At 39.6% G+C, this 27,790-nt stretch overlaps 3 protein-coding genes across 3 annotated transcripts; 1 reads left to right on the top strand and 2 right to left on the bottom strand.

Annotated features, from left to right (window-relative positions):
• Positions 1–4,991: 4,991 nt before the first annotated feature.
• Positions 4,992–6,406, top strand: LOC104419364 (uncharacterized protein At5g19025). The gene has a single exon (XM_010031002.3). It carries the CDS (start codon positions 5,413–5,415, stop codon positions 6,121–6,123), a length of 711 nt encoding a protein of 236 aa, XP_010029304.2. The 5' UTR covers positions 4,992–5,412; the 3' UTR covers positions 6,124–6,406.
• A 3,330-nt stretch (positions 6,407–9,736) lies between these two features.
• On the bottom strand, positions 9,737–13,201 carry LOC104419363. Its single transcript, XM_010031001.3, has 4 exons — positions 12,145–13,201; positions 11,448–11,849; positions 10,514–10,731; positions 9,737–10,254 (listed from the first exon to the last, which is right to left on the bottom strand). Exons 1-4 carry the CDS (start codon positions 13,034–13,036, stop codon positions 9,994–9,996), a joined length of 1,773 nt encoding a protein of 590 aa, XP_010029303.2. The 5' UTR covers positions 13,037–13,201; the 3' UTR covers positions 9,737–9,993.
• Positions 13,202–15,374: 2,173 nt separating this feature from the next.
• On the bottom strand, positions 15,375–24,333 carry LOC104419362 (structural maintenance of chromosomes protein 4). The gene is made up of 28 exons (XM_010031000.3): positions 24,002–24,333; positions 23,713–23,802; positions 23,500–23,601; positions 23,005–23,181; positions 22,801–22,931; positions 22,306–22,384; positions 22,064–22,221; positions 21,907–21,982; positions 21,591–21,719; positions 21,382–21,526; positions 20,700–20,830; positions 20,203–20,355; positions 19,939–20,128; positions 19,423–19,556; positions 18,926–19,084; positions 18,362–18,670; positions 18,114–18,290; positions 17,858–17,938; positions 17,574–17,783; positions 17,362–17,451; positions 17,155–17,276; positions 16,919–17,074; positions 16,725–16,832; positions 16,596–16,656; positions 16,115–16,249; positions 15,942–16,029; positions 15,774–15,846; positions 15,375–15,683 (listed from the first exon to the last, which is right to left on the bottom strand). The coding sequence occupies exons 1-28, from the start codon at positions 24,161–24,163 to the stop codon at positions 15,560–15,562; spliced, it is 3,750 nt and encodes a 1,249-aa protein (XP_010029302.1). The 5' UTR covers positions 24,164–24,333; the 3' UTR covers positions 15,375–15,559.
• Between the last annotated feature and the right edge of the window lie 3,457 nt (positions 24,334–27,790).

The raw sequence follows: 27,790 nt of genomic DNA, 5'->3' as shown, positions 1-27,790 counted from the left end.
GATCATATTTTGAAAAAAAAAAAAAATATATATATATATGGTCTAAATTATTTGTTTTACGTTAAATAAATTGAGCCAGCCTTAGTTGAGTAAATAACTCTTTTGGGATAAAGTAGATAATTCAATGACCTCAAAAGTAAACCCGTTCTTAACCGGGTCGAGCAGAGCGACGTGATCTTCACATAAACGAAATTAACATAAATATTGCATTTTTCACGCTGGAGGTGTTGTGTCGTTCTATAAATGTTAGAATTTCCCCTCCAACGCACATAACAAAAGTTTGGGCTCCGTTCGTTTCATGGAAAATAATTTCCAGGAAAACGTTTTCGGATTTTTTTGGCATTCCTTTCACGGAAAAATGAATTCTTTAGAGAAAATATTTTCTATGAAAGGAAAAAGTCTTCTAAATTAGGGAAAATGTTTTCCATTTTTAAAAAGTGGAAAACATTTTCCTCTCTTGATCTCTCTTATTTCATACCTCTACAAATCCTCACTTCCTCCTCCCATTTCTTCTTCTTCTTTTCTTTTTTATTTGAATTATTTTTTTAATTCGAATTATTTTTACTTTTCTTTTTCTTTTTTTTTTTTCTTTTTTTTTCTTTGTTTTCCATCTTCTTTTTTTTCTTGGCTAGTCATCGGTCATTGCCAGGCGAACCTCGAGTTCATCAATCTCAAGCTCGCGCTCCGCACTCTTGGTTATCATTTTCTTTATTTACTCCATCCTGTAGTTGTACATTACTCAGGCAAAGGGCTCTACATGCTATTTTTTTTCTTTTGTTTATCAGAACACAAAAGATGCAGGGGAGAACAAGCTACTCAACTGAAAGATTCTCATTAGGGTTGTACATGCTTTGATTCTTTTCTCATTTGCTTCTTTTTAAAATCCATACGAACATTTTTTAGAATAGATGAGCGTTTGGTGACAATGAGGAAACAAAGATATGAAGCAAGTTTACCCGGATTTAAAGGCAAGTTCATATTTGATGGATTTATAGGTTGATAAGTAATGCATACCTAATTAGTAAAGTCTTAGAAAATATTTTCCTTACCAAACACTAGAAAATATTGTCATTTTCCTGGAAAATGACTTCTAGGAAAATATTTTTCGAAAATGACCCATTTTTCGAAAACGAACGGACCTTTACTCTATTTACATAAAGATGCAAAATTCTAAATAAATAAATAAATAATCCACATTGGCCAACTTTCATGTTTGTAGCAACCAAAATTATTTTTTTTAATTTCAAAAATCAATGATTTTGGGCTTGTAATTGGTTGGGTGGAGGTGTGACGCGGTACTATAAGACTAGAGAATTAAGCATAACGATGTCTATTTTTCGATGATAATAGAATTAAGCAAAATCCAAATTTACTAATTATCCAACAAATCCTAAACTTATTGTATTTTGGTTAATTAAGTTCTAAACTTTTCAATTGTATCAACTGAATCCTACGCATTTTCACGTTATGTTAGTTAAGTGCATCCGGTCAATTTTAATCGGAAAATGCCAACATGACAATCCAATTGACGACAATAGCTTTAGGTGCCAGACTAGCACTTAGGTAGACAACTTTTTGAAATTTTATTTATTTTTTCTTTTTTTTCCTTTTTTTGTTCTTTTCTTTCCTTTTTGCCCATGGCCGGTCTTAGGCAATAATTAGAGAGGGTTGGGAACCACAATATGGATGAGGGCCACCCTCGCAAGCTGTAGGCGAGGCTGACCTGGCGAGGGCCATAACACCCTCACCCAATGCCAAGTTAGGGTCGGCACTCGATATAAAAAAAAAAAAAAAAAAAGAGGGAAATTTTTTATTAAAATGTTAGTGCCACTTATGCCATGCAAGATGATGTCCACGACAGCAACTTTAGCCAAAATTAATTGGATTGACTCAATAGGCAAAACGTGGAAATATTCAGTATTTTTTGGACAATTTTCCTTCATATCATGCTATGTTGAGATTTGTTTAATATGAGGACAAAAAAAGGGACAAGAAAGAAGAAAAACGGGAGAAGAAAAGGAAGTGCATACGTTACCTCGTTCGTTGACAAAGACAATTTTTTGCCAAATGTATAGAGTTTCTACTATCAAGAAAAGAACGAAACTGGCAACCTTATATTCTTGTATCTTCGGTTCGTATACGACAGCAACATCGGAAAATTACATAAGCCGACACCAGCATCCTTCTAATGACTTTTTAATCCGTTGATAGCGGCACCATAATATTTTGCACCAAGTGCCATACGAGAGCGAAATTATCTTACATGAACTTTATTGCGATTCAAATTTCTCCTTGAAAATTCGAGATTTTAATGAAACAAATGATGATATCCACAGTCAAGACTGGAGATTTTATGTTGCTCCAATCACTTTAATGTGCTTTGGGCAAAACTCGATCTCATAACATGGTACAAATAAATTTATATTTTAACCACCTTAACGGAACTTTTATGTACCTAATTGCTCTGCCCAAAGCCAATATCGTATTTCCAAACACACAAACACAATCCTCGGGATCTGAGCCTTGAGAGAGAGAGAAAAAAAAATTGGAGGGAACTATAACTAGAAAATCAATGTACTAATGTGATACGATAAACAATAAATAAACTTTTAAATGAGTGGGTCATGCTTAAAGTTCTAATAAAAATCCGCCCAACTATCCGTGCATCAAATGCAATGGACCAATTTTTCATAGACCTAACTTTTTTCTTTTCCCTTAGGTGAGAGAGAGAGAGAGGCAAAAAGAGTTCAGATTCAAACATTTGGATCTTGTTGACTTTGAAACTTAGATGGGGTCATCCTCCTAAGGCCGGCGTCGCGTGGCGTTAAAAACTTGAACTCTTTTGGTTGACCAAATCGCCACTTTCCTTTCGAACGACGATGAGCTGAACAGCATAAAAGTAGTTTAAAAAAAAAAAAACACGGCCCATCGTTCGACGTGGCTTTCGATGGGATTTTTCGTGGGATCAATCATCACGCCCGGAGTTTTTCTTTAGCACGTTTGACCTAATTCTCACCGCGGAATTCATGTTCTTGGGAGACGCAGCCAGCATCTGCAGGTCAAAATTCCTGCTCCCAACACGTACCCCTTCCACTCGTTTTTTTGCTGAGAAAATTAAGGTTTATTTCCGCACTTGGCGGGGGGTTTTTCTTGTTGCGTCTCGTCCTAATCGCTCCCCCAAGTCGTAGCGGACTGAATGATTCTTGAAATCCGCATGTTTCTTACACGGCAATTAATTAGGATGACGACACAACTAACCCATGAACTCAGATACATAAATTTTTCATAATGTTCAATGTAATTCTTAAATCATATGAAAATATTCGATATTATCATTCCATTAAAAGTTTGACTTAATGTGTAATGTGGTGCCCGAAAGAATAATATTAAATATTTTCATATAATTCAAGAATTATATTGCATGTATATCAAAAGTTATGAATCACATTGAATAAATTAAAATTTTAAGAACCATTTTACATATTGGATTAAAGTTCATAGGTCATATTAAATAAATTAAAAATTCATGAATCACATAATTTATCAAAATAAAGTTTAGCACCACTTGTATCATTTTCTCAAACTTAGAAAGTTTACCCGCATGCTAATGATATAGTCGGGCCAGATTCGACTCGTAAAATTTTGTTTCGTTTACAGAAAAATGAGTATGCACAGCTAGATTAGAAAGGATAAAATCTTTAGTTTGAAATAATTAAGGGGTTTCGATAATGAATCTTTAGTTTTTAGGTTTAGCTCTAGCTTCCACGGATCAAAAAAGCCACGTCTACTTAATTAGCATCTAACTTCGAATTTTTAAAAGATCTGTGCTCGAACGATGCTGAGATCGACCAAAAATGATCGAGCTGGCGATGACAAACGCTGCCACATATGTAATCTCTAGTAATTAATTTCGATGGGTTAGGGTTTCGATGATTTTCATGACTTGCGCACGTAATGATTCACGGTCCAAAACTCGTCCGGGGCCACAACGAGACGTCATGCGGAAGCCACGAAAAGCTCCTAAAAAACCAGACTCCCAAAATAAGATTTTTGTGGGGGAGACACGAAAGGTCTCCCACGCATGAATCCTTCGACGGTTTCTCCAAAAGGCAAAGTTCAAGGCCCTCTTTCTTAATAAAGGGCTTTGTGAACAAGTGCCGATCTGAAATTAAATAATCGATTATCAAAATTTGTAACTATTGAGGCGAAATTAACTAAAAAGGTCCTAAATATATAATATAGTGGCCAATTCGGTTCTAATTTTTTATAATAAAAAAATTGGTCAATTTATTCTTAAATTTTTAACGATTTTCGAATATAATCCAAAATTTGCCGTAAGGGTTACATTAGAATATGATTAAAATATTTAAAACTAAATTTTTCAAATTAAAATGTTATTAAATTGGCCACTGTACAATAGCCTCATCAATAAATTATCATCGGATCAAATTGAAAGTTTATCATCAAATTAAAATCTTAAGAGCAAATAACATGGGAAAAGATAGGCTTCTAGCTTATCATGTTGAAATGGATCACATACAAATCGTGTCGGTATAACCCGTTAATTTAAATAGAATATGCAGGTCAATTTCAAGTTTGGTGGGTCGGACACGAGCGCGATTATTAATCTTTCTCGTTGATTGACACGATTTGACTCGAACACGATGATCGATCTTATCTTGTTGATTGACTCGAAACTACGAATAGTCTCAACCTAAATTTGTTGATTTCACATCGCCGTCTAGTCGTATTAAGAAATAATCACTCATTTTCTTTCGTCAAGATTACATTTTCAATTTTAGTAAGCGCTTTATAAAATCTCCAATGCATATTTTGTTCTCCTCGCAACGATTAACAATAAACCAAAGGTGGAATGATTCAAACATAATTCCGAAGATAATAAATCGATTGAGAGCAGGAAACAAATCTTTTTTTTTAGGAGATAATGAATAAAGAAATAAATGCAAAAACGCCGATCCCCCTTTGCCTTCTCCTTGGCTTCTTTCCTTTGGGGGGTTTTCTCTCTCCCTCTTTCCGTGTGTGTTGAACCTGTCAAGCCGGCATTTAACCATTTCATACTTCCGAAAACGCGAAAGTTCTCTCTTTTGGGCACCTTCCGCCTCCCTCCTTCCCTCCTGCCGAATCATTCTATACTCTCGACTCCCAAGCAAGCTCCTTTTTTGTCAAGGAGTTTGGCCCCAATTCGCTTCGACCCGCGACGATTTACGCAGTCTCCGAGGATCGGGCGGCCGAAAGATGAATCCTTTGCGAGTTTGACGAGGTGGGTCGATCCGAATTCCGATCCTTTTTCCGTGTTCGATCCGGGTTCCGGAGCTTTTTTCGTGTAGATCATCGGGTTCTTCGAATATTGTTGTTCTTGCTTTTTTCCGGGGTTCGGGGGTGCAATTTGAGATGGTCTATCTCCCTAGCTCGCACTCAGCTAAGCTCGTTGACCAGTTGGCGCTCATGGCGAGTTCTGCGAACTCGGTCGATTCGTTCCTCAAGACGAGGATGAGCAGGGCTGGTTACCTCTCCCAGAGGAACAGGAGATTGCTCAATTCGGCGGCGAGCCGCTCGAATTCGCCGTCGTCCTGCCGCCGCCATGGATCTCGATCGGCTGCCGTCGATGTCGTCATCCTGATTGCCGTCGTCGGTGCTTGCGGGTTTCTCCTGTTCCCGTATGCCAAGTTCATAGCCGTTCAGCTGATCGAAAACGTGGGCCCGGTCACGAGCGTGATCAAGGAGGAGTTTTCTGAGGCTCCGTTGATTTATGGATCGATAGGACTCAGCGTGTGCTTCGCCGCTTGCGCTATGTTGGCGCTGGTGGCGTGTTTGGATCGGAAATGTGGGAACCCGAATTGCAGGGGACTGAGGAAGGCGGCCGAGTTCGATATTCAGCTGGAGACGGAGGAGTGCGTTAAGAATTCGACTCCGAAGGAAGATTCTGAGAGGTTGCTGTTCGAATTGCCAACTAACCAGCACCGAGAACTCGAAGCGGAATTGAAGAAGATGGCGCCGCCGAATGGGAGGGCTGTTCTTGTTTTCAGAGCGAGGTGCGGGTGTTCTGTCGGTAGATTGGAAGTTCCGGGGCCGAAGAAGCAGCCGCGAAAGATCAAGAAATAGGAGGGTTTGGTTTGGGTTGGGGAAACTACATAGCACAAAGTAATCATAACAGAAAGAAAGGAGCTTTTATGATCAGCCTTGTATGAATAATAATTTGCGAATATTTATCTCACCGCAAATACTTGTGAGGATTATATACCCCTAATCATTACGCTTTCTTCCATCAGCTTATCTGAGAACACAGCCACTTATCGGTTGATTTGCCTTTTTGTGACCAAAAAGGTTCCTTTCTTTTGATGGCCCTCACAGGTAGTGCCTTAATAATCTATGTGCAACTTATCATTGATGCAGCACCCAGGACTTTAGGTTTTGTTTAATCATTCAGTATCTGAAGTGCTTTATTTTTTAGTGGAGCATCATGTAGAAAACATGAAGATAATTACTTGAGGTGTTAGTGCATAACCATAAGGCACCCCACCTATCCTTATATATCTTCATAACTTTCCAGCATCTGCTAAAATTTAATAATGAAGCTTTCTGATGCGCCATTGATTCATAATGAATTGCACTAGCAACGTATCAAGGTGAATGAGTTGAGTTGCTGTAGTCAATGTGATTAATGAAGCTTGCACATCTTATTGCTGCTGCAACTTATTATCTGAAAAACATATGAAAGACTCAAGGTCAGCATGTTAGCTGTTATGGTCATAGTTCTACATTTGAAACGGATCCCTTCCCTGCAAGATGCGCTTACACCGACTTGTGCACTATCATGGGTTACATTACTTATAGAAATTTTGAAGTCGTTGTCTGTATCGCAGTCCGGTACTGATATAACTGTATTGGTTTGTCACGAAACTAAGCACTTTCAGTAGTTCTCTGTCAGTGTAATTGCATATCAAGATCTAAGTGCGTGAATGTTGATTACAATCTTAGGGAACTTGTGATGATCTTCCATGTACTACAATCTACCACAGATATAAGAGTGTTTATCTTTGATGCGAAAATGATTATTAATGTAAATATTTTCAGTATGGGAATATGCTAGTTGCCTGTAGGTCATAACTAGTTTCCCTATGGCTCCTATAGATTCTGAGTTTACATGGTACTGCCTTTACCTATAGCATGAGTTATCTTGTTTTCATGCACTTGCAGAGCTGAATTGCATTATGCCAGCAAAATGTTTAGTTTGACTGGAAATTCCATTTGGATGAGTTGGTGTTCGTTCATCTAGAGTATTCCATTGCTTGCGGTGATAAGTTCTAATTTTTTTTTATCAAGGATTGATCACTGTAGCAGCATCTCGGGTTTTCTGCTAAAGGATTGATCAATCCTAGTTATACTTAGTCTACGCCAGGGAGCATCCACTACCAGCTTTGTCTATGTTGTCATTTTCAAAGTTATTGTCTCTGTAGATGCATTTGCCATGCTGAAGTTCACATTGCTTATGCCTTATGTTATTTCTCCATTTTCATAAGGTGTTTGCGCATTTTCTAATCATTTGGCGTACTTAGAGCTTCTTGTCTGGGTTATCCTTTCATCATGTAATGTACAATTAGCCCTGTTAGGTTTCTAGCTTACTTGCTATATTCAGTTTAATGGAATTGTCGGGGCTTTTTGACTATGCTATCTTTGTGGAGCAAAAGCAACATCGCAGATGTATAGTAATGAAGCGAGTCCAATTCGCTGTAAAGGCCATGAAGAATGAAAGGAGGTAATATTGTTGCATCTCTTCTGGCAATTGAAATTCTCTGCTACTGGGTTGTTGGCAAATATATTATAATGCGATGGAATGGCATTAAGGCATTTGAATGGCCTTAAGGTTCTTGAATGGCAAAGCCTCATCAAGGTGCAAGGTGCCAGATTCGTACTGCAGTGCAGCCTCTTTTAATCTTGGAATTGTTGGGTTTGGTTTGCTGGCTGAATCATCTGGTTTACTGAACTGGCTCTTTTATAATGCGTACCTCATGAATTCACATCTCAATTGTCTTGTTTATCTGTTCATGATGTTGGCCTAGTTGATATTTTTCCAGCTGCTGGTTCACTTGAACTGTATCAGTTGGCCTCTGTAGAGTAGATGTTGTGAAGAGAGGGAGAAGATGGAATGTGCCTCTTGCATGAAGTACAGAGGCGATTAAAGTTACTGAATTAGCTAATGATATAGCTTGGGAAACTAAATGTCCCTTTGCCAAATCATCCATTCTAAGGTTGCTTCTCTTTTTTATTGTAATTGTATCTGGCTCAAACTTATTGGGCCTGCTAGCTGCATCAGTGCCTTCTAACAGAATTCATGCTTCTGGGAAGTCTTTTTCTTAGATTTTATTGCTGTTTCTGTTCATGTTATCCTGGCAATACAAAATGTCCAGTTTCTTGCTGAGAATGACTAAAGAAGCAGTTGCAGTGTTTTACAGTCCTCTGTCCTGCAATGGGGAACTAACGTTTTCACTCCCCACCTTCTTCTGGGCAATGTCGTACAGTTTTTCTGCTAATAACTGAGCATCCTGATGCTTTCAGATTGTTCATTTAATCCCTAGTCAATGTGGCAGTGCCCCAGACCCAACGTTGTTGTGTAATTTTCAAAGCACATGAGTTTGGGCGTTTGGTAATGATCAAAGACAATAAACAGGGTGGCGTGATACAAACTTTGAGTGAAGTTGATCTAGACGCTTCATCACTTGAACGAACCCTCAAGATCATGTCTTCACTGTTAGCCTGTAACTAAGTTATTCTAAATGTTCAATGCGATCAATAATAAAGTTTTCGCTAGGTGTCTTGCCTGCTGTTAGCAAACCTGTTAGGCATAGTGATAACCTGATAACCTGAAACGCCGCCGCAGAGAGAAATTTTCCGCAACCAATCCAACTCACCATGTGTATGTTAAGTTATATTATCTGAAATCCACTATTTATATGGTGGTTAGGGCGAGAGATTTTCTTGAACCGACAGTGCCAGTGCCTAGCTGTGTCAATTGTAATTGGTTAAATCTCACTAGAGGGAGCTCTTGATTTTATAGAATAGTCGAGATCCAAATCTAGAAATAGTAAACCTGTTAGGCACATCATATAGCTAGTGATAACCTGAAATGCCGCAACAAAGAGAAATTTTCCGCAACGATCCAACTCACCATGCGTGTATATTTCTCAGAAAGACGGTAAGTTATATTATCCAAAACCCACTATTTATATGGTGGTTAGGGCGAGAGATTTTTCTAAACCGACAGTGCCAATGCCAGTGCCTAGTTATGTCAACTGTAATTGGTCAAATCCCATTAAAGGGAGCTCTCGATTTGATAGAATAGCCGAGATCCAGATCCAAAAACAGTCAGATTCGAATACTGTTTTCAAGGACTCGGCCCACATGTTTTTGTCATGTCCTTACCCATTGGAGATGAGATGAACTGCCTTTTTGGAGGTACTAGAGGATTATATGGGCACTTTTATCAACTGGAAGAACCGCAATAACAGATCTTGCAGCACCAGAAAAGAAACGAAAAACTAAAGGAACGAGATTATTTTTATTATGTTGTTGACAGGGAAGTTGTCTTCTGGGGCCTCGATCGACTGTTAATTAATCATATCGTGTTTGTTGATCCACGAGGCAATAATTAATTCTGCTTCTTGATTAAAGTATGGCGTCTCAAATTGGCCTTCCAACCACCATGCTTAAACCCAAATGACATGAACGATAATTTCATTTAATCTGCATGCCATATGTTATATTGTACAAGCTACCGAATCTTGCCTTCACCGGATGTAGCCGAACTGCATGTAGTTGTAAAAAAGCAAAACATGCATTCACACACTTGCAGACCGTGCATGTGATTCCAAAAGAAAAGAAAACATGCATGAAGAAAACGGAATTCCCTTTTTCTAGTAAAAGTGAAAAAGGAAATCCTTAGAACTGAAAGTCAACTTAGAGAGGCATCTTTCATCAGGAAACTGGGAATAAATGACATGTGGGTGACCTAATGAGCCTGCCTTCTCTGAACGAGATGTTGTCGAGCTTCGTTTGGCACCAGTTGAGTTGAGAAGAGGAGATCGTGGACATGTGGAGGACTCTAGAAACGAGGCTCAAGTCAACGAGCGTGAGCAAAATTTCTTTCCTTTGAGACGCTTCAAGAGGGCCGATCTTCGTTCTCTTCTTCAACCAACATCTCTTCTTCCCTTGCAAATCCTTCAACCATAGTGTCTTCTGCATGAACAAAAAAACAAAAACAAAAACAAAAAAAAAATCATTGCCAACTTGGTTTTCAAGCTTTCCATTTCGTACGGCACAAATAGGAAACAGGCCAGTCTTGTTGTAAGTCACGTCTCTTCAATAAAAGATTGGAAATGCAGGCATATATCGAGATCACTTATGCCAACACGAGAATTTTAATCTTGTCATTGGGGCATGTTTGGTACTAAAAATGGTTTAGTCAGAGAGAACAAATTCGAAATTTAAATTTCACCTTGCGGTGTGTCTGATTTAGATCAGCAAGAAGTTGAAGATCTCTAGGGTCTTCAACAGGTGAATAGCTCCACAAGGAGTTCTTGAGCTTCCACCAAGTCTTATCATTTTCTTGATCAGTCTTGATGAAAATATAGAAGGCCCTTATGCACTTCTCTATGGCCTTGGCAACTTCTTTCAGGTCCATGTCTGCTTCTTCGGTTCCCACCCTAGTTCCTCCTGAAATCACTTGGAAAGACGTATAAGAAAATGCCCGAAATTTTTAAATCTGTGTGCGTCGACTACAATCTTCAATTTCAACACACGGCATAAGAGATAACATTCTTTGCAGGCAGTCTTGATCACCAGAAAATCATCCATTTTCAATTACTTAAGCTGTGTAAAAGGTCTTTCCATGATCTGTAGGTTTCTCATGAGGACAGTGATTTTCATCAATAATGTTTGTCATAAAGATCTTATCAGGAAGGTTAGAAAACATAAGAGTCAATTGCGGTAAGAGGAGCCATCAGACATATTGCACTTCCACAAAATAAAACTCGAAGGAGATAGAGAATATATCCAATCCGCGGGATTCCTTTTACCGTGGGGCAATTAAAATATTGTAGAATTTCAAAAAGATAAACGTACACGACTGTTCTGGTAAGAAGGTCAAATGAAGACTGCGGAGATATCATTCTTAAGAGAACTTGCTAGATCAGGAGTGAGATAATGAAATGGACCCCCCCTCAAATTAGAGTTGGTAGCTCAGCCTGTTAGTTAAAGTGTCACTTCGACGACTCCCGAAAACCAGAGAACAAAGTTCAACCACGTGCAAGACGCTACTACCCCAAGTAATTCGAAGAAAATAAACGTCAGTCCTATCGCGGATGAACTTCGCTTGAACAATACATATGTAATGGTCTTTTCAAAATTTATTAGTTAATTTCGTAATATACCTGTTAATTCAGGGACTTGGAGGAGACTCTTGAGAGAAAACCTTGCTTGGACATATTTCTGGTATCTCTTCCCTTCGCACCTCTCATCTTCCAAAAATCTTTGCAACAGGACTTGGAACTTTTGGAATTCACCCACCAGATTGTGGTGAAAGATTGAGGCAGATTGGAGAGACGAGGCTGGAGAGAGAATAAGGTCTTGCACCTTTTGGTACTGGTAATTGAGAGCCTCCCATGACAAACATGCTTGAGCCACATAGACCAGCTCGAAGTCACCTTGTAAGCTTCCCAGGAGTCTCTGCTTCGAGAGTTTGGTTAGTGAGAATTGAGGGATGGTGAAATTGGCCGACTCAATGCTGCTCAATGGTGAACCAGCAGTCCCCAGTTCCTTTTGCAGCATTGCACCTACCAAAAAATGACACCATTTGACTACACTCGGTCAATAGTCGATATTAAAAAAAAAAAAAAAGGAAAATTTAAGCAACCCTTTGTCTTGTTCATCAATGGAAACTATCATGTTGATCTTGAATGAGCGGTATTTCTGATCCAAGTTTAAGCAACTCTTGTCTTGTTCATCATTTTTTAGCCGTCATATTATATTCAGTTCAACATGATATTTCGTGAGATGTGTGAAAATGTTGAAATATTATTTCTGTTGTGTAGGCCATGCATAGCAAAATGTAACGATAAGAAAACATACTGATTCCGCAGGTCCTTTCATAATTGAGGATATCGAACCATCCCATGCGCTCGATGTACATCCTGTAGAACGGATCGGGCTCTATTGTTTCATCGATATTGCCAACTTCTCCAAGCATTGACAGTGGCGGAACATGAGGTGCATACTGATTTATACGGGTGTCTTCTTCCGATGTCTCTGCCAAAACAGCAGAGCCTACTGATTCTGAGGCCAAGAGGGTCAAATCGAAGCTACTAAAAACTGAATTCAGAGTCGGGCACTCGTCCATAACGAAACCTTCTTCTGTTGCCAAGTTCAACATTAAGAAGGAAGACACGCGCTCATTCAAGTTCACCCCAACTTCAGGACTAGACAAAGTGGGCATGGACTCAATGTTATCCACATTCAAGTCATCTTGACATGCATGAAAAACAGTACAAGGTTCAACTTCGAGCTCCTCTATAGCATCTTCGAAGCGAACTGGCTCTTCTTCGACTTCCACATATTCCCTAGGGATAAGCTCCGCTTCTACCTCGCATGTCACAGCTGATGCTGCAAATGAGAAGCTAAAAGACCGGAAATCCTGAGCACTTTCATGGGCGGTCTCCAAAACTTCACGATGCTCGATCCCTTGACCGTCTTTTTGATAGTCATTGACTCTATTGGACTGAAAACAATAGAAGACAGCGCATTTAACTGAACCATGGAGATGACTCCCTAGAAACAGAGCTATCCTGAGCAAGGGAAGGAAGATGATAGACAAGACACCATCTAATAGAGTCTTGAGAAAGAGAAAAATCTGGCATGCAATGAGAAAGAGAGAGTGGATATAGAAGCTCAAGTAAAACCACTGGAACCCATATGGGAGGAGAGTTGACTCAATCAGGAACCAGACAGAGGCATACAGAGCCATTTCTCAAGCTAATCAACTCATCAGTTGGATCTCCCCAAGGAATTCCTCCGTTCTGGATTCTTGAAATCCATAGGCTTATGGAGGTTCTTGATTTGATTTCTTTTAAGCAGACGAAGGTGGTATAAAATACAAGCCAGCCGACTAACAAATGCAATGAAAAATTGAAATTTGTCTCTTCATGAGTCAAAGAAAAATTGTTTTCGCATCCGGTGAGTCATTGTCACGCAGGATTTAAATTAATTTACTTAACAGTTACCTTACGAGGAAGACATGTCTTGGCGCGGACGGTACATGTCTTGATTAGCCCTTTCAGTGGTATATTTAAATGTGTCTCCACTTGTTTGCTTACTTGGATCTTATCTAGCACTAGGGACAATAAATAAGGACATCTCGTCTCCTGATCTTATCCAACAATTGGGAAGTGACCATGCAGGTTTCACAATGTGTCACGCTTCCAAACTAGGGGGACCAACCAGGTTTTGGAGCAGCGGAAAGCAACCGGTTTGTTAAGTATCATATTCGAATTAAGTTGGATGTACCTATTGTGGTAACATAATAGGGCCTCACCGAATATTCATCTTAATCAAATGTTACATTCGGCTCCATATTTTGTGACTGCTGTTGTTGCGAGCGAGGTTTGCACAACCAGTTCCGTGTCAGACTCCTGGCAAACATTAACATAGCTAGCAGTGTTCGAATACTAGCTGCACGACCAGACTTATGAGCATCAATGGTACGAGCAGAAGGAATGGTACGAGCAGAAGAATTTACGAGAAGTCCAAAAGAGACTTTCGCTTGTTCCGAAGGGCATGTTTTCTAGTTGGATTCGGTCGTGAGGCTTCACTAACCGCTCTTGACTACTTCAAACCCGCAACCTCCTCTTGCTTAAAGTAGGTCGGATGATCGAACTAGTCAACTAGCGTAATTTCATTGTTCCTTCTTCGTAGTTATAGTAGAATGTTCTTCGAAAAGAGGGAAAGAAACTGCAGAGTAGGCAGGCAAAGGACGGGAAGGGTTAAAACTTCAAGTCATGAGACCCGGGTCTTGGTCTTAACCCTCGCGCATTGGCAAAGTCAACGGTTTCTCCATATCTCCCCTCTCTGCCCCGCCATGCACGCACAAATGAAGTGACGTTACCGTTTGGAGGAAGCAACGAAAAGAAAGCATAAAATTCAAAGCCCACCCCAGTAATGTCCAGCAATCTAGATTAAGTTTTCAAACGAGTTTAATGAAAAGAGAATAGAATATTGTAGACAAATGTAGACAGATGAAACGGCCGTAGAATCTCAATCAACCGCGTCGAGCGAAAGAGGAGAAATTAGAGAAGTCAAGGTCAATGCCATTAGATTTAACTTTTAATTGGGTGGGACCCGACAAAAGAGAGAATGGCCACAAACCCCGAGTTGTTAGAGACGGATCAGCATCTTTGCTTTTCTTGTTTTTCTTCACGAAAGATAATGCTTGCAATCAACGCCGGGCCGCGACCCGACAAGACAAGAGAATGGTCACAACCCACGCGTTGTTAAGAGACAACCATCATCTTTTTCCTTGGTTTTTTCTTCATGAAAGAGTCAAGACAATGCCGCCATTGATGGACCAAGGAAGTTTCGAGGAAGTAGCGCCGATCAGACTTCTTGTCTATTCTTTCTGAAGGGAGCGTAGAGCATTGGTGAACTACCAAGCTTATACAATTGGTGACTTTGAATAACTGACCTTAGAACGAAAGAGAGAAAGAAACCTCCTAGAGTATTATTTGGTTAAATTAAGTCTAAGGTTTTCTTAGCAGTACTCAAGACGGTTTTAATATTTGTAATATTAACAAAGTAATCCTACTTGCATATTCTTATTTAGATATATAGGCAGTATATCATATCAGTTCGGTCTTTGGATTGCGTACATATCTATCCATGTGATTTAAGCTATTTTGTTTAGTAATTTGGGCTCGTGCACGAACTAGGACGGCATATTAGTGCGCAAATATTCTCGCCCAAAATTTAGTTTAAAATCTTATAGGCCCTCCACTCATCCACTACAAGTACCCCACTACAAGTACGCCATGCCTCTCAATTCATCCGGAAACCTAACATCATTAACTTCACAAAAAATGGCATTTCAATTTCTGGTTCCCAGCAAAAAAATCCCTGGCAGAGCCCAAAATGTGAAAAGATCTCTTGAGATTGGTGACCAGATAAATAGAAGTGTAAGAGAATGGCATCTCCATCATGAATGAGCTGATGCGCAGATTTCATAGGAATTATGATGAAGACAATTCCCGTCAACGGCAATGCATATTACAGCTTGAAGCTACTTAACTATGCCAATAGGAGGGAGGGAGAGAGAGAGTCAAAACCTCAGTGCTTATATTATGAGCAACCCTTCTTGTAATATACATAAGCAGCAAGCAAATTCATTAAATTATAGGCCACTGAGGATGGCAAGCTACACAAGTTAGCAAGAACTTAAACGAAAAAAGCAGTCATGAAAGAGAACATCATGCTTGCTCAAAATATCTTTAGTGATGAATCAGGCATCATCATCTTCACACACCACAAAACTCCCAGGATTGATTGTAATGCTCTTAGTGCAGTTGTCAGTTTTGTATATTCCTACAAGTCGATCTGCAAGCTCAAACATGTTGTTTCTGAGGCTGCACATAGCATAGAGAAAACATGAATTTGGTGAGTCGGAAGAACACTGTCATCTAAAATATATTTAGACTATCTCCTATACAATGTACCTTATAATAATGAATTGGGCATCCTTTGTCCGGTCTTTCACATAGTGTCCCACAATAGAAACATTTTTGAAGTCTGAAAAATTATGACACATACAACTAAGATTGGAACAGAGCAAAATAATCAGCACACCAAGAAAAGAAATGAGCTCTGGAACGGGCATTGAGTACCTAGAGCTGCATCAATTTCGTCCATCACATAAAGCGGAGTAGGTTTGTAGTGATGAAGGGCAAAGACAAGAGCTAATGAGCTGAGAGTCTGCAGATTCAGAAGGGCAATTGTCATACCCATGCATAGAGCTTCACAAACTAAGAGGGGCAGAACAGCTATGTCCTCAAGTTACCTTTTCCCCGCCAGATAAGTTAGCGATATTCTTCCAGCTTTTCTTTGGTGGCCTGACACTGAAGACCACACCTTCAGAGAAGGGATCCAAAGAGTCGACCAATTCAAGTTCTGCATCACCTCCTAGTGTGATCATCTGTTTTCTATACAATAAGGATCAGAAGGAAAAGTACCACAGGTGCTCAGCACCTGATATAGTTTAAGAGCTAGTTTTTTACAAGTGCAAAAAACCAAGCCCAGTATTTGAATAGTCAAGGTAATTGGAAGATGACCTAGACAAGTCAAGAGATGTGGGAGCACTATCATCATCCAGAACAGTGGGTGTTAAGCATGCACCAAGATTTTATTAATATGGAAAGATCGAATCAACTATAAAGAGAAACTAAGAAAGTCAGATATATTGTCATAACCTATGCATACATGTGTAGGCGTACAAATTGTGTTAACATACAATTACTCGAATAGGGGAGAGAAATAAGAACCTGATACATCTCTTTTAATTTCAGAGATATTGTATTGAATCCTGCCATGAACTCATCCAGCCTAATATGAAAATCCCAGTTAGAAATAGTTCCTTGTCAATATGCAAGATAAAAGACAATTATACTTACCTCTTCTTTCTCCATTCATCATACTGTTTCTTTATGTCATCTCGTTGTTGACTGATATGATTGAGATCATCAACTCGTTCAATATATAATGCAACTTTGTTCCTGTATCTGTACATACAAAGATAATTTATATAGAAACTCTTCCGATGCATCTCAAGGTGCAGGATATTGAGGGCAAGAAGAAAAGTTCCTACTCTGAGATTGAATCAAGATTAGGACTCATTTCCTTGAGTTGTGCTTCTAGTAGTGCTACCATCTCAAGTGCCCTCCTCAAGTCACAAGTGTCAGTCAGAGCCTTATCAGTCAATGTAGCTTGAAGCTTTGCAGGATCTACTGAATCTTTGTGAATCCTACAAGAGACAAAATAGGATTTGAGAAATTATGCACCGCTCTAACAACATCAAATTTCTTTTTCGGTAAACCAACTTACTGTTCCATATGTTTTGACAGTGCAACTTGCAGGTCGTCAAGTCTTTTCTGGTAACTTTTTGCCTTCAACTCCAATTCCTTGTATGTCTTCTTCATGTCTTGTAGGTTATAGGCAGAATCAACCTGCAGTGTTAAGAAACCCCAATCATACGGCCCTCTTTAGTGGATGGCAGGAGCTGGAAGGGGAAAAGGTTTTGCCAAATGGTACCTCTGATGCCCGCAATTCATCCACAGACCTTTTCACTTTCTCATATTCAGATTTTGCTTTCTCCAAGACTTCTCTATGCTGATCTATAAGCTAAAAGCAAGCACCCAAATTGATGATATATCAACATCAACCGATGGCCATATGTTATCTTGTCTGGAGACCGCAAGGATTAACCTACGGCATATACAAAAAGAGAGCAGACACAATAATACCTGCTGCGTGTGTTTGTAATTTTCTTGAACTTTAAATGCTTTCTGTTCTATTTCTCGGAAAGCAGACCGCAATTTCTCCTTCTCCTCAACAAGTCTCTCTTTCTCCTTTTTTGCCTCCTCAAGCCCTTTTGTTAATTCCTTCATCTTTTCCTGGCCAGACTCTATCTGGTTTTTGTGGCGATTGATCTCTGTCTTGTGCTGATCAATATCCTGATAGTGGAAAAATTTAAATTTATATACTTTTCAATAACATAGTACAATATTCAAATGATGCGGGTTCTCACAGATTGAATCTTAGAGACCCTGGAATTCTGTGCTTTCATCTTTTCCCCCTCAGCATCTATTCTCTTCTGCAGCTCCGACGCCTTAAAACAGAAGTCACCATCACAAAGAGTAAGCAATAAAACAAATTTAGTTAAAAGTACCACAGACGAGATTCTCTATGCCACCTGTTATTGCATAATAATAACGGCTAATGTTTAGTTGCACAACAATAAAAGCAGCAAAGCTTATTAGAAGAAAGATCATTTGAAAACCCACCATCTCCTTCAATTTTTTGGATCCTGACATGATCCTACCAATCTCCTTTTCTTCATCATGAATAATTTTCTTGAGCTCCTCAAGCCTATCAAGCTCGTCCTTCCCTGGTTTTGATGCTGCCTTCAAAGAACCAAGTTGTTTTTCAAGGTCGCTAAGCTGGTTATGCAAACCATTTATCTGTAAAGCAAGATCTTTGTCCGTCAATACCCGTACATATGACAACAACAACATGACTAACTAAAAAGTACCTCCGTCTGGCACTTAGCCAACTCCTTCTCCAGATTTGCAAATGCTTTTTCAGAGGACTGGTGACGCCTCACTGCATCAGCTTTTTGTTGTCGCAGATTACTTAATTTATCAGACAAGGTAGAAAGCTCATTCTCTGCATTTCGAACATCTTCCGCAGATACGCTGATGCTTCGAATGCATGTACCCATCTTACCACCACGGGGTTTACTTCCCCCTCCACTCATGGTCCCAGATTTTTCAAAAAGTGCTCCATCTAGTGTTACAACACGCCTAAATTCTCTATTTCCACTGTAGGCAATTCGTGTTGCCTGAAAGTTGAACATCAGTGTGATTACATGACAGGCCATAAGGACTAAAGATATTTCTGACAAAAATAAGCCTTGCCAAACAAGAAATTTTTCCATTCTTGTGGCACTAACTTCTAGGACCTTCATAGGTACTGATTAAGCCAAGAGACAAAGCCCAAAAAGAAAATATTTAGACACGTCCACTTGGACAGATAGGTGCAGTTGTGCAAAACAAACAGATCTAAAATACATGAGATACCACAACTTTATCATTACCTGATCAAGATTCTCTGCTACAATAGTATTCCCAATTGCTGCGTAAAAAGCAAGCTTCATTCTCTCATCTTGGACTTTGATTAGGTCAAATAGACGTGGAACTCCTTCTGGAGTGCTTACCTTCTCCTTCAATTTATGAAGAAGACCAACTTGTTTCTCCTTCATTAAGGAAACAAAAAAGTTAAACAAAATAAGCGATTTTGTAAAGCATAATAGAAAATTACCCAACTATCAACACTTTCCTTCCCAACTCTGCAGTCCACCTAGCACAATTGAGACCGAAGAAAAACTAGCTAAAGAAGAATGATGCGTGTGCATTCAAGGTGCTGAACACAGGTTGAAGAAAGGAAACAGGGTGTGAATAATCAAACTCAATAGGGTCAGGGAACCGGTGTATCACTAAACTAGCAGCATCAACTGGTTCAACCAGTGCATAATAAAAACAACAGTTGTCTGAAGTAGCATCTGAGAGAGGAGGGTTAATGAGCAATTTGTACCAATATCATGAAAGTTGCAACACCTAGTTTCTCTTTCCGTAGTAACTGAACACATGCTTGTGCTGCACTTGTTGTTTCCACCACTATATAGTCAAGTCCCGGACAAGCCGTTGATATAGCAATATCATACTTTGCTGCAAGGTGTAAAGTTAGTTCATCATCTGATCTGTTCAAGAATATTTTGCTTTTGGGGAGCAAACAAAAAACATCTTCAGAATCATTAGATGCATATTCACAATTTCTGGGCCACCCACTTGAATATCTGCTCGTGTCTTACCTGGTCTTGAGATTAATAGGATATTTCATGTGCATGGGATTGACTTACCTAAGGTGGGCTTTCTCGACAGTAAAAAAGGAACAAAATCTGAATGCTCGAGACACTGGAAATTAAACAAGAGTGCAGCTTCTATGCTTATTTCGTATAAATTACTAAATTACAATAAGGCACTTCAGTCAAATTTCAACAGTAAAACATAAATGAAGTCAAATATAATTAGAGCAACAAACAACACTAACCGTCAATAGCACCTAAGTCACCCATTCGCCCATATATTCCCTCTATCTGATTCGACCGCTTGGCATGCAAAATCGCCTTCAAAACTGATCCTTCACTCTTCTCAGAATCCATAACAGACTTAAGTTGAGCAACCTTTTCTCTAGCAGCTTGCTCAAGAGGGATCAGTGTTTCTTCTTCTCTAATGCATTCCTACAGGCAACTTAAAAATTTGAGCAGTACGTGAAAGAGAACAAAAGAAATGCAATGGCAATCATAATACAAACTTGCTCCAATCTTCGAGCTTCTGAGAGTTCCATCCTTTTCTTCTGGATATCTTCTTTTATATTAACAATGTTTTCAGTACTTCTTTCGATCTTTCCCTTGATGTCATCCATCTGCTTTTGAGCACCCTCAAAAGCAGAACGAGCAGCTTCATGCTGTGAGAAGTAAATATATAACTGAGCAAAAAGTTTACATAACCAAACAAAAATTCTTTCTTGACCTCTTCTTTAATAGCCTAAAGCACAATTATCCATAGAACAAGAAATCACAGCAAGCAGGGAAATTTTTCACACATCATGACTCATTACTAATCCCCTTCCAGTAAGTCAAAATGAAATTTCTCCTCAATGAAAAATGATATCATCTCTTATTTCTTTGACAAACAACACTTGTATCTCCTAGAGTCATTAGCTGTTGCAGCGGCTTAAGCCCTAACTCTGAGATAGAAAATTCCAGCAACAATGCCATCTATTGGATTTGTAATTGGATAGCACATCACCTTGTCATCAAGAATCTTGCGATCAGAACATGCGACATCAAGTTTTCCCTGATGTTCGATCAGTTGGTCTTCCCAGGGTTTTAATTCAGCGCGAACTTTTGCTAGCTCAGAACGAAATTTCTCAGATTCCACTGCTTGCCACAACCATCAGAAGAAAACACAGGTTTATGAAAGCTCATCAGCTTTGAGCATGAAACTCCAAGAGAAATATGATTGCAAGATGCGGTTGTATCTTCATCAAATAAGTACTTCATCTAACGCATTCTACCGCAAAATAAGAAATGGATCATATCCATCCAAGCATTGTTAGGTCAGGGGTTTGCGCTTCTTAACCAATTAGATTGCATTATGAATAAATTAGGTGAAACTAACTTCATTTTTATGAGATTCAAGCTTAATCTAGACACTGCTGAGTGTCTCTCTCCAGCGAATTTGAACCAACAAACTCTAAGTCATTAAATTTGATACTTAATCTGTCATTAAATCAGAAAGATCATAAGAAAGGAGCTACAAGCTTTCCCATTTAAAATAGTACATTATTTCTTAGACTGATTACCGTTCTTGAGTAAACTTGGCACAGAAATAATTTAGAAATATGCTCACAGCTCAGGAAAGCATCAGAGATTGAACCATAAAACTACACTGTATGCAAAGTTCACACTAATAAAAGGTGAATAATTACCTTCGGAGTCCACTTTTACTTTTTCCAGAACTGCTGCTTCATCAGATAACAGCTTTTCCAGTCTTGGAATATTGTCCTCGAGTTCTGGAATTGTCTTTGCTGAATCCTCACACGTCTTTTTTAATCCTTCAATTTTCTTCATATCCTAAAGGAAGAAACTGGTAAGATGCCAAATCATGTTTAATGTATGTAAACTATTCGTTTCGTACCTTTTCAAGTTTGTCCTCAACTTTCTTGACCTTTTGCTTCTTGTGCTTCAAATCTTCCCGATATTTGACATCTTGATTTTCAAACTCCTTGAACTCATCCTTACAGACTCGTAGAATATTATCCAACTCCTGATCGTCCATAGACAAACCCAATTGCAAATTTTCAGATGAAATGAATGGCAAAAAATTTCAGCGGTAATCATCACATTGCAATGAGTGTGAACACTTCCTTCTACATATAGATGGAAAGACAGCTGATATGTGGTGACTTCCTTTGGCAACTTCAACTTGTTAGTCAGACCCATTCAGAACATACCTCTTGTCTGTTCAAATACTTCTGGTGCACAGCCTCGAGCTCCTTCAGTGTCTTGTTACTTTCTCCAATTTTCTCCCTAGAATAAACATCCCAAGACCCAATACAAAAGTGTGAACCTTGGATACTGACACGGACATAATGAAGCAAACAGATATACCTTTGTGCATTCAAATTTTCTTCTAGGCTGGAGACGTTTGCTTGCATTTCAATCATTTGGGCATTGCTATCTTCATGAGCCAATTTTGTGGCTTTCTCTTGCCATTTCATCAGAGACAATTCCCTCAACATGTAAGATTCTGCTTCGTTCTTCACGTCCTATTGCAAAGACAATAATAAAATCCAGTACCATCTTAAGACCACAAATATAAGATTTCATAAGTCCAAAAAATATTGCAATACCTCCAGGCTATCTCTTTCTTTCTCAGCCAGCTTCACCATTTGCACTACCCCAGATCTCTTCTCGTTCAGGGACTCCAGCCTGCAATGTTGATCATTGCATGTGTCATTGTCAGTCTGAACATCACTCATTGTGCGATGCGATGTGAAACAGATGAGTGGCCCAATATATTCAGCAAACAAAAGATAGATGCATAAGTCAGGTAATGGTGGCACATCCAATGTATTCCACTGTATAATAATGGAACACCGGATCATCCTGACTGTGCAACTTCATAGGTTATAGGAACTGACTTGCTATTCCTCAGCACAAAGCCACAAATTATAGCCCATATTCTATCGTTCAAACTAGTATTTTCGTATTAGACATAACGCAAGCACATTACACCTATGAACAAAGGTGCATCTAGAAAAATACACCTTATGGGAACCCCTTAAAATGTAAAATTATGAGAGTGCTCCTATGTTGTCATTCAAGTTCCAAGATGAAGTACTCACTCTTTGGATGATTCATCTATCTTCTCAATGTATTTGTCGGTTCCAATAATGTCTTCGAGATACTCGAGGAAACCTTCATCATGGGGTCCCTGGGCCTTCGGCTTCATTAAGGAAATCTGCTCGACTTCACCCTGATGACAGCAGCCATGGAGTCAGATCCGGTTCGCATTAAGCTCAACCAGACTATTCTGTGACAAAATTAACCTGAAGAATCAAGAAACGGTTGTTGTCCAAGTCCACTCCTTTCCCTCTCAACAATTTAGTGACCTCGGTGAAGTTGCTCGAGCGGTTATTAATGTAATACTTGGAGGAGTTGTCTCGAAATGCAACCCGGCTTATTTCGAAATCACTTCCTGGAAGAACTTCATATCCACCATCGTCCTGTAGTTTCGAGAATTGACTATATCATAAACATTTCAACACTGCAACTCTGCAACAAATCGAGGCTCTTATTACTTATCTCTAATCGTCAGTCATTGGTGTAAAAAGTATCCGCTCAGTATGTATCCCAATTGCTTATGAGAAATATAGAAATATCAAGAAACAAATGCTTGGTCATACAATAATTCAGCTTACTCATTGTTACCCTATTCTCAGAGGAAGAATTTCTAGTAACAAATCAAACTAATTATCTTATCCTGGCAATCTCTATTGCGATATTAAACATGGCAAGGCCAGATAGATGGGAGTCTTCGTTACCGAATCCACAATTTCCTGAAAGTGAACGGAAACGCCGGCACTGTCAAGATTCTGGTGATTCGTTGAGTTGTGGATAAGCTCCGAAACCTTGTTGAGCCTCATCTGCAGAGACGAGCCCAGGTTTTCACAAAATGCAACATCGCTTCAGCAACAATGGCCGTGAAACGGCTCTGTAAAATTCAGCTTTGAAGAGCATGCGTCTAGCAAATATACCTGCTTTGCTCTCTTCCCGAACACAAAAAGCATGGCATCTATGACGTTGCTCTTCCCGCTCCCGTTCGGTCCGACCACGGCCGAAAAGCTCTGAAAAAACCCACAACCAAAGAACTCAGCGGTCGTGTCCGCAAGCCGCGAATCTCCATCGCTCTTCGTCAAATGAATACGGGGAATTCCTCAAAAAAACTCGAACTTTTTACTGACACGCACGAACGGGGAATTCCCGCTTCCCTCGCCACAAAACCAATGACAAATTCCCACAGCGAAAAGAGCTCGGAACCCTAACCTTGTGAAAGGGGCCGACGCGCTGCTCGCCGGCGTAGGACTTGAAGTTCCTCATCACCATCTCCTTGATAAACAGCCTCGGCGAGCCGCTCCCCCTCGACGGCTTCCGGCCCGCCGACCCCGGCTCGCGGGCCGCCGCGCCGTCCCCGTTTTCCATCCCCATAGCGCCTCGATTCGAGCTCCGCCTGCCCTGCCCTGCCCTGCGCCGCGCCGCTACTCCGCCACCGATTGAAAGCGCTCTCGGAAGTTCGTCCGGCCGGCGTCGCAACCGGCGATCCGCGACGATGTATGAACGATTCGATCGGTCCGAATCTGACTGAATTCTCTAATGCCGTCGCGAGCGGGATTTCGAGGGGGAAGAATCGGGAAATGGCGGGAAAGCGATCTGCTTTGAATTCGGGCCCAGAGGCCCAAATTGAATTGGGCCTTGCCCTGACGTTTTGGGCCACTGCACAAGAGATGACGCCAAACCAGAACAGCCTGAATTCAAAATCAGGACATCTTTTATAAGCGTCCCCCCCTTCCATCATCACAAAACACACGATGATAAATTTAAATAAAAAAATAAAAGAAATTTCTTCTTCGGGCGGACGGCTGTTGCCCAAAGCTGTTTTATCCATGATCGCAACCTTTTCCGATGTATTAGAAACCATGCGGGCAATACCAAGTTTGAATGATGTAAAAATGTAAATTGGAATGTGACCATGCCCAAAATCCGCGTCACAAATATAGAAGGAATTTTAATTGAAGGAAGAGGAGGTTGTTATAATTAAGGTCGGATAACTCTAGTAAGGTAAAATTCTATTGAATATTCAAGTTTCAAGTGCTAATAATTGAACGGGGCCGATATGTTTGATCTGTCTCGATAAATGTTGAGTTCATTCAACGGTTTTTGGACCCACGAGCAGCTATTACGGTATTACCCAAGGCAATAATCATCGCGCTTGAGTTGCATATAACTCCCAACACCACTCCTCTTTTGGTGGGATGGTGGGTGAGATGTATGATTCACTCCATTTCAAACTTAAATTGACTTAACCACCTTAGGTTTGAGGGGCATGCTAGAGGTAATTAAAGATTCCATTTGATAATTCTATCAATTCTATGTAACCGACGTATACCTCTCTTTGATTATTCACATCTTGACCGATATATATTACCTTAAATAGTCATTTTCATAAAACATGTAAGTAAACTGGTGTACTTTTTTTTTTTCCATTATGACATATAAAAACATACTAAAACTTCTCAAATCTTATATTCTGCACATTTTTTTAATTGGTATATCGCGTCTTGATCCACATACATATATGCGCCCACTAAATTTGACATCAATGATAACGGTTTCGTAATAAGAAGTAACAATCGAGCATTGTCTCAGGAGCCTCTCCGTTGATTGCGCACCTAATGGGAAAAGAGGGTCGACTTTCTCGCGCCTCGACCTAAGTTATTATAAGCACATAGCTACACTCTAGGGCCTTTTGATTATGCCGTTGATGCCATGCCAAGGCTGCCAAGAATCAAATCGTTATCCACATCCGACTCATGATCCTCAATTCAAAAGGAGAAATGTAAAAACACTGAAAATAGAGAGAGAGAGAGATGGAAAGGGGGTAAAAAGGGAAGGGGGTGTGTACTGTGCACAGAGTTGTCATCTCAATTCAATAAAAATTGTGACATTTCCACATTCAAATCCCTAGAAATTAGGAGGATGTTGGTGGCGTGAGGTGCCATGTCCTTATACTCGCATCTGCTCGTGAACAGTCGTGCTACAGCTCACTCCCCCTTCGGGACCAGCCCTTCGCCCCCACCACCACCCTAAGATTTCATCTTTTACTCGAGAGAAGAAAAACCCCACTTGTCCATATTATGATTTGCAGCTTTTTGTCATCGATTTTTTTAGATGTTTAGTTCACTTTAGGGGCGATGGAAAAATATCCGGGCCATCAGAAATCAAGGGATGATTATGTGAAAAAATCGTCATATTCGTCTTTTTTTTTTTTGTCAACCCTACTTTATTCCTACACTACACTCACTCTCAGACTTTTGCCCCATCTCTTGTAGAGCGTGGGAGTCGAAACCCACTCAAGAAACTTACGCGTCCCCATGTCATATTCGTCTTTGAATGCTAATTCATTTTTAAGCTTTTTTGATTTTATAATTTAGTTATCAACATTTTAATATGTCATCGGAAATCATTAATGCGGTGATATGCTACATAAGACGAGTGCTGTTGACCCACCTCAGCTATTTACGACGAAAACTAACAAAAATGATTATATTGAAGTTTTATACAAAAATTTAAAATTAAATTGTTAAAATTGAAAAAATTTGGTACTAAATCGATATTTAAACAATAGATTTTAGGGATGATTGGCCAATGATCCCTCTTTAGACTAAACTGCGATTGCCCCTTTTTTAAGTGCGCTCGTTAATATATATGGAGAGTCAATGATAAGTTAAGAGAGTGGTCCATCTTCTTGAAACGCAAAAGAGCAAATGTGCCCTAGCAATTACTATACGCCACATGTGTACCTTTACGCATTGAAACCATCGTTTTCTTTTTCACGGGAACGAGCGCTCTTTCATCGTTTCGCGTCCACTGTCGAATTGAAAATCGACCACCTCATCCGAGAATCTACGGCGGCGACATTTATCGATTGGAAGCTCACTCCGTTTAATCCTATAAGGAAAATCGTGTTAGAAGACAAGCCAGGTAAAGTCCCGATCATTGAATTCCACGAGAGCGTGCGTGCGAGGAACTTCTTAACCCTATGGACTCATGCGATTAATTAACCTTCACGATCGATAAAGAAAATTGTCATTTCAGGGCATTGAAAAAAGGTCACCATCGAAGTCCCGCGCTACAATGGACCCAAGGAAAAAAAAAAAAGAGTGTGAAAAGGATGACTTTGAATTTATGCCGGAAAATCTGACCTGGGTGAAGGAAAAAGAATTTATGCCGGAAACAACAGATGTCGATGGTCCGGACGGATGGATACGTATGTATTGATTTACATCGGGGACAAGGGAGTAGTACTGAATCCTCCTTGTTTTGCTTTTCTTCCGATTTTCTTTTTAAGGAAAAAGATGGGGTGGCCTTGCGTGCATTTCTACCGCACGCCGTGAAAAAAAGATACAGTGCATGCGTGAGTACGACTCGGTCCAATTCCATTTCTTTCTTTCTTTTTCTTACCCTTAAAAATGATGGATTTAGGGCGATTGGTTTCATAATTGATTCCCAACTTTTTTGAACTCGAAATCTGCCTTGTAGACCTTGGAACCGGCTTATTCCCTTGATATATTTTGGGTCTATTTAACTTTTATTCCTTGCAATGACAAACTTTTCTTCTTCTTCTTCTTCTTTTTTTAGCTTATAAGTTGTGAGAAGTAGAACAACCCTTTTTGCAACCGAGAAAAATGGCAATTATGACAAAAGAATAGAGCGACAAAATGTTGAGAAGTAAAACATTTATACAAAACAAACGAAAATATAAATTAGTTTGGAGGTGTCCGACTCATGCCTTAATCAAGCAAAAATAAAAGTTAAACCAGCGATGTAAATTCCCGTCCATCAAAAGTAATAATTCATAAAAAGACGAGCATGTATAAATGATATAGACTCTAAAAAGCTTGAGATGCAAGAGTAAAAAGAGATAATTAAGATTATCTCAGTCCATTTCTATGCTCCGGATTAGGAGCCGTCCTACATTGACTTGGGTAAGTTTGATTTAATTTGATTTTAGGATCTACTTTGGATCAATGCTCAACCTTACTTGTGGAAAATGTG

The sequence above is a fragment of the Eucalyptus grandis genome, chromosome 9 (genome assembly GCF_016545825.1).
Source record: "Eucalyptus grandis isolate ANBG69807.140 chromosome 9, ASM1654582v1, whole genome shotgun sequence".
NCBI lineage: Eukaryota > Viridiplantae > Streptophyta > Magnoliopsida > Myrtales > Myrtaceae > Eucalyptus > Eucalyptus grandis.
The sequence above is the reverse complement of the archived record's forward strand: the minus strand, read 5'-3'. Positions and strand labels throughout refer to the sequence as shown.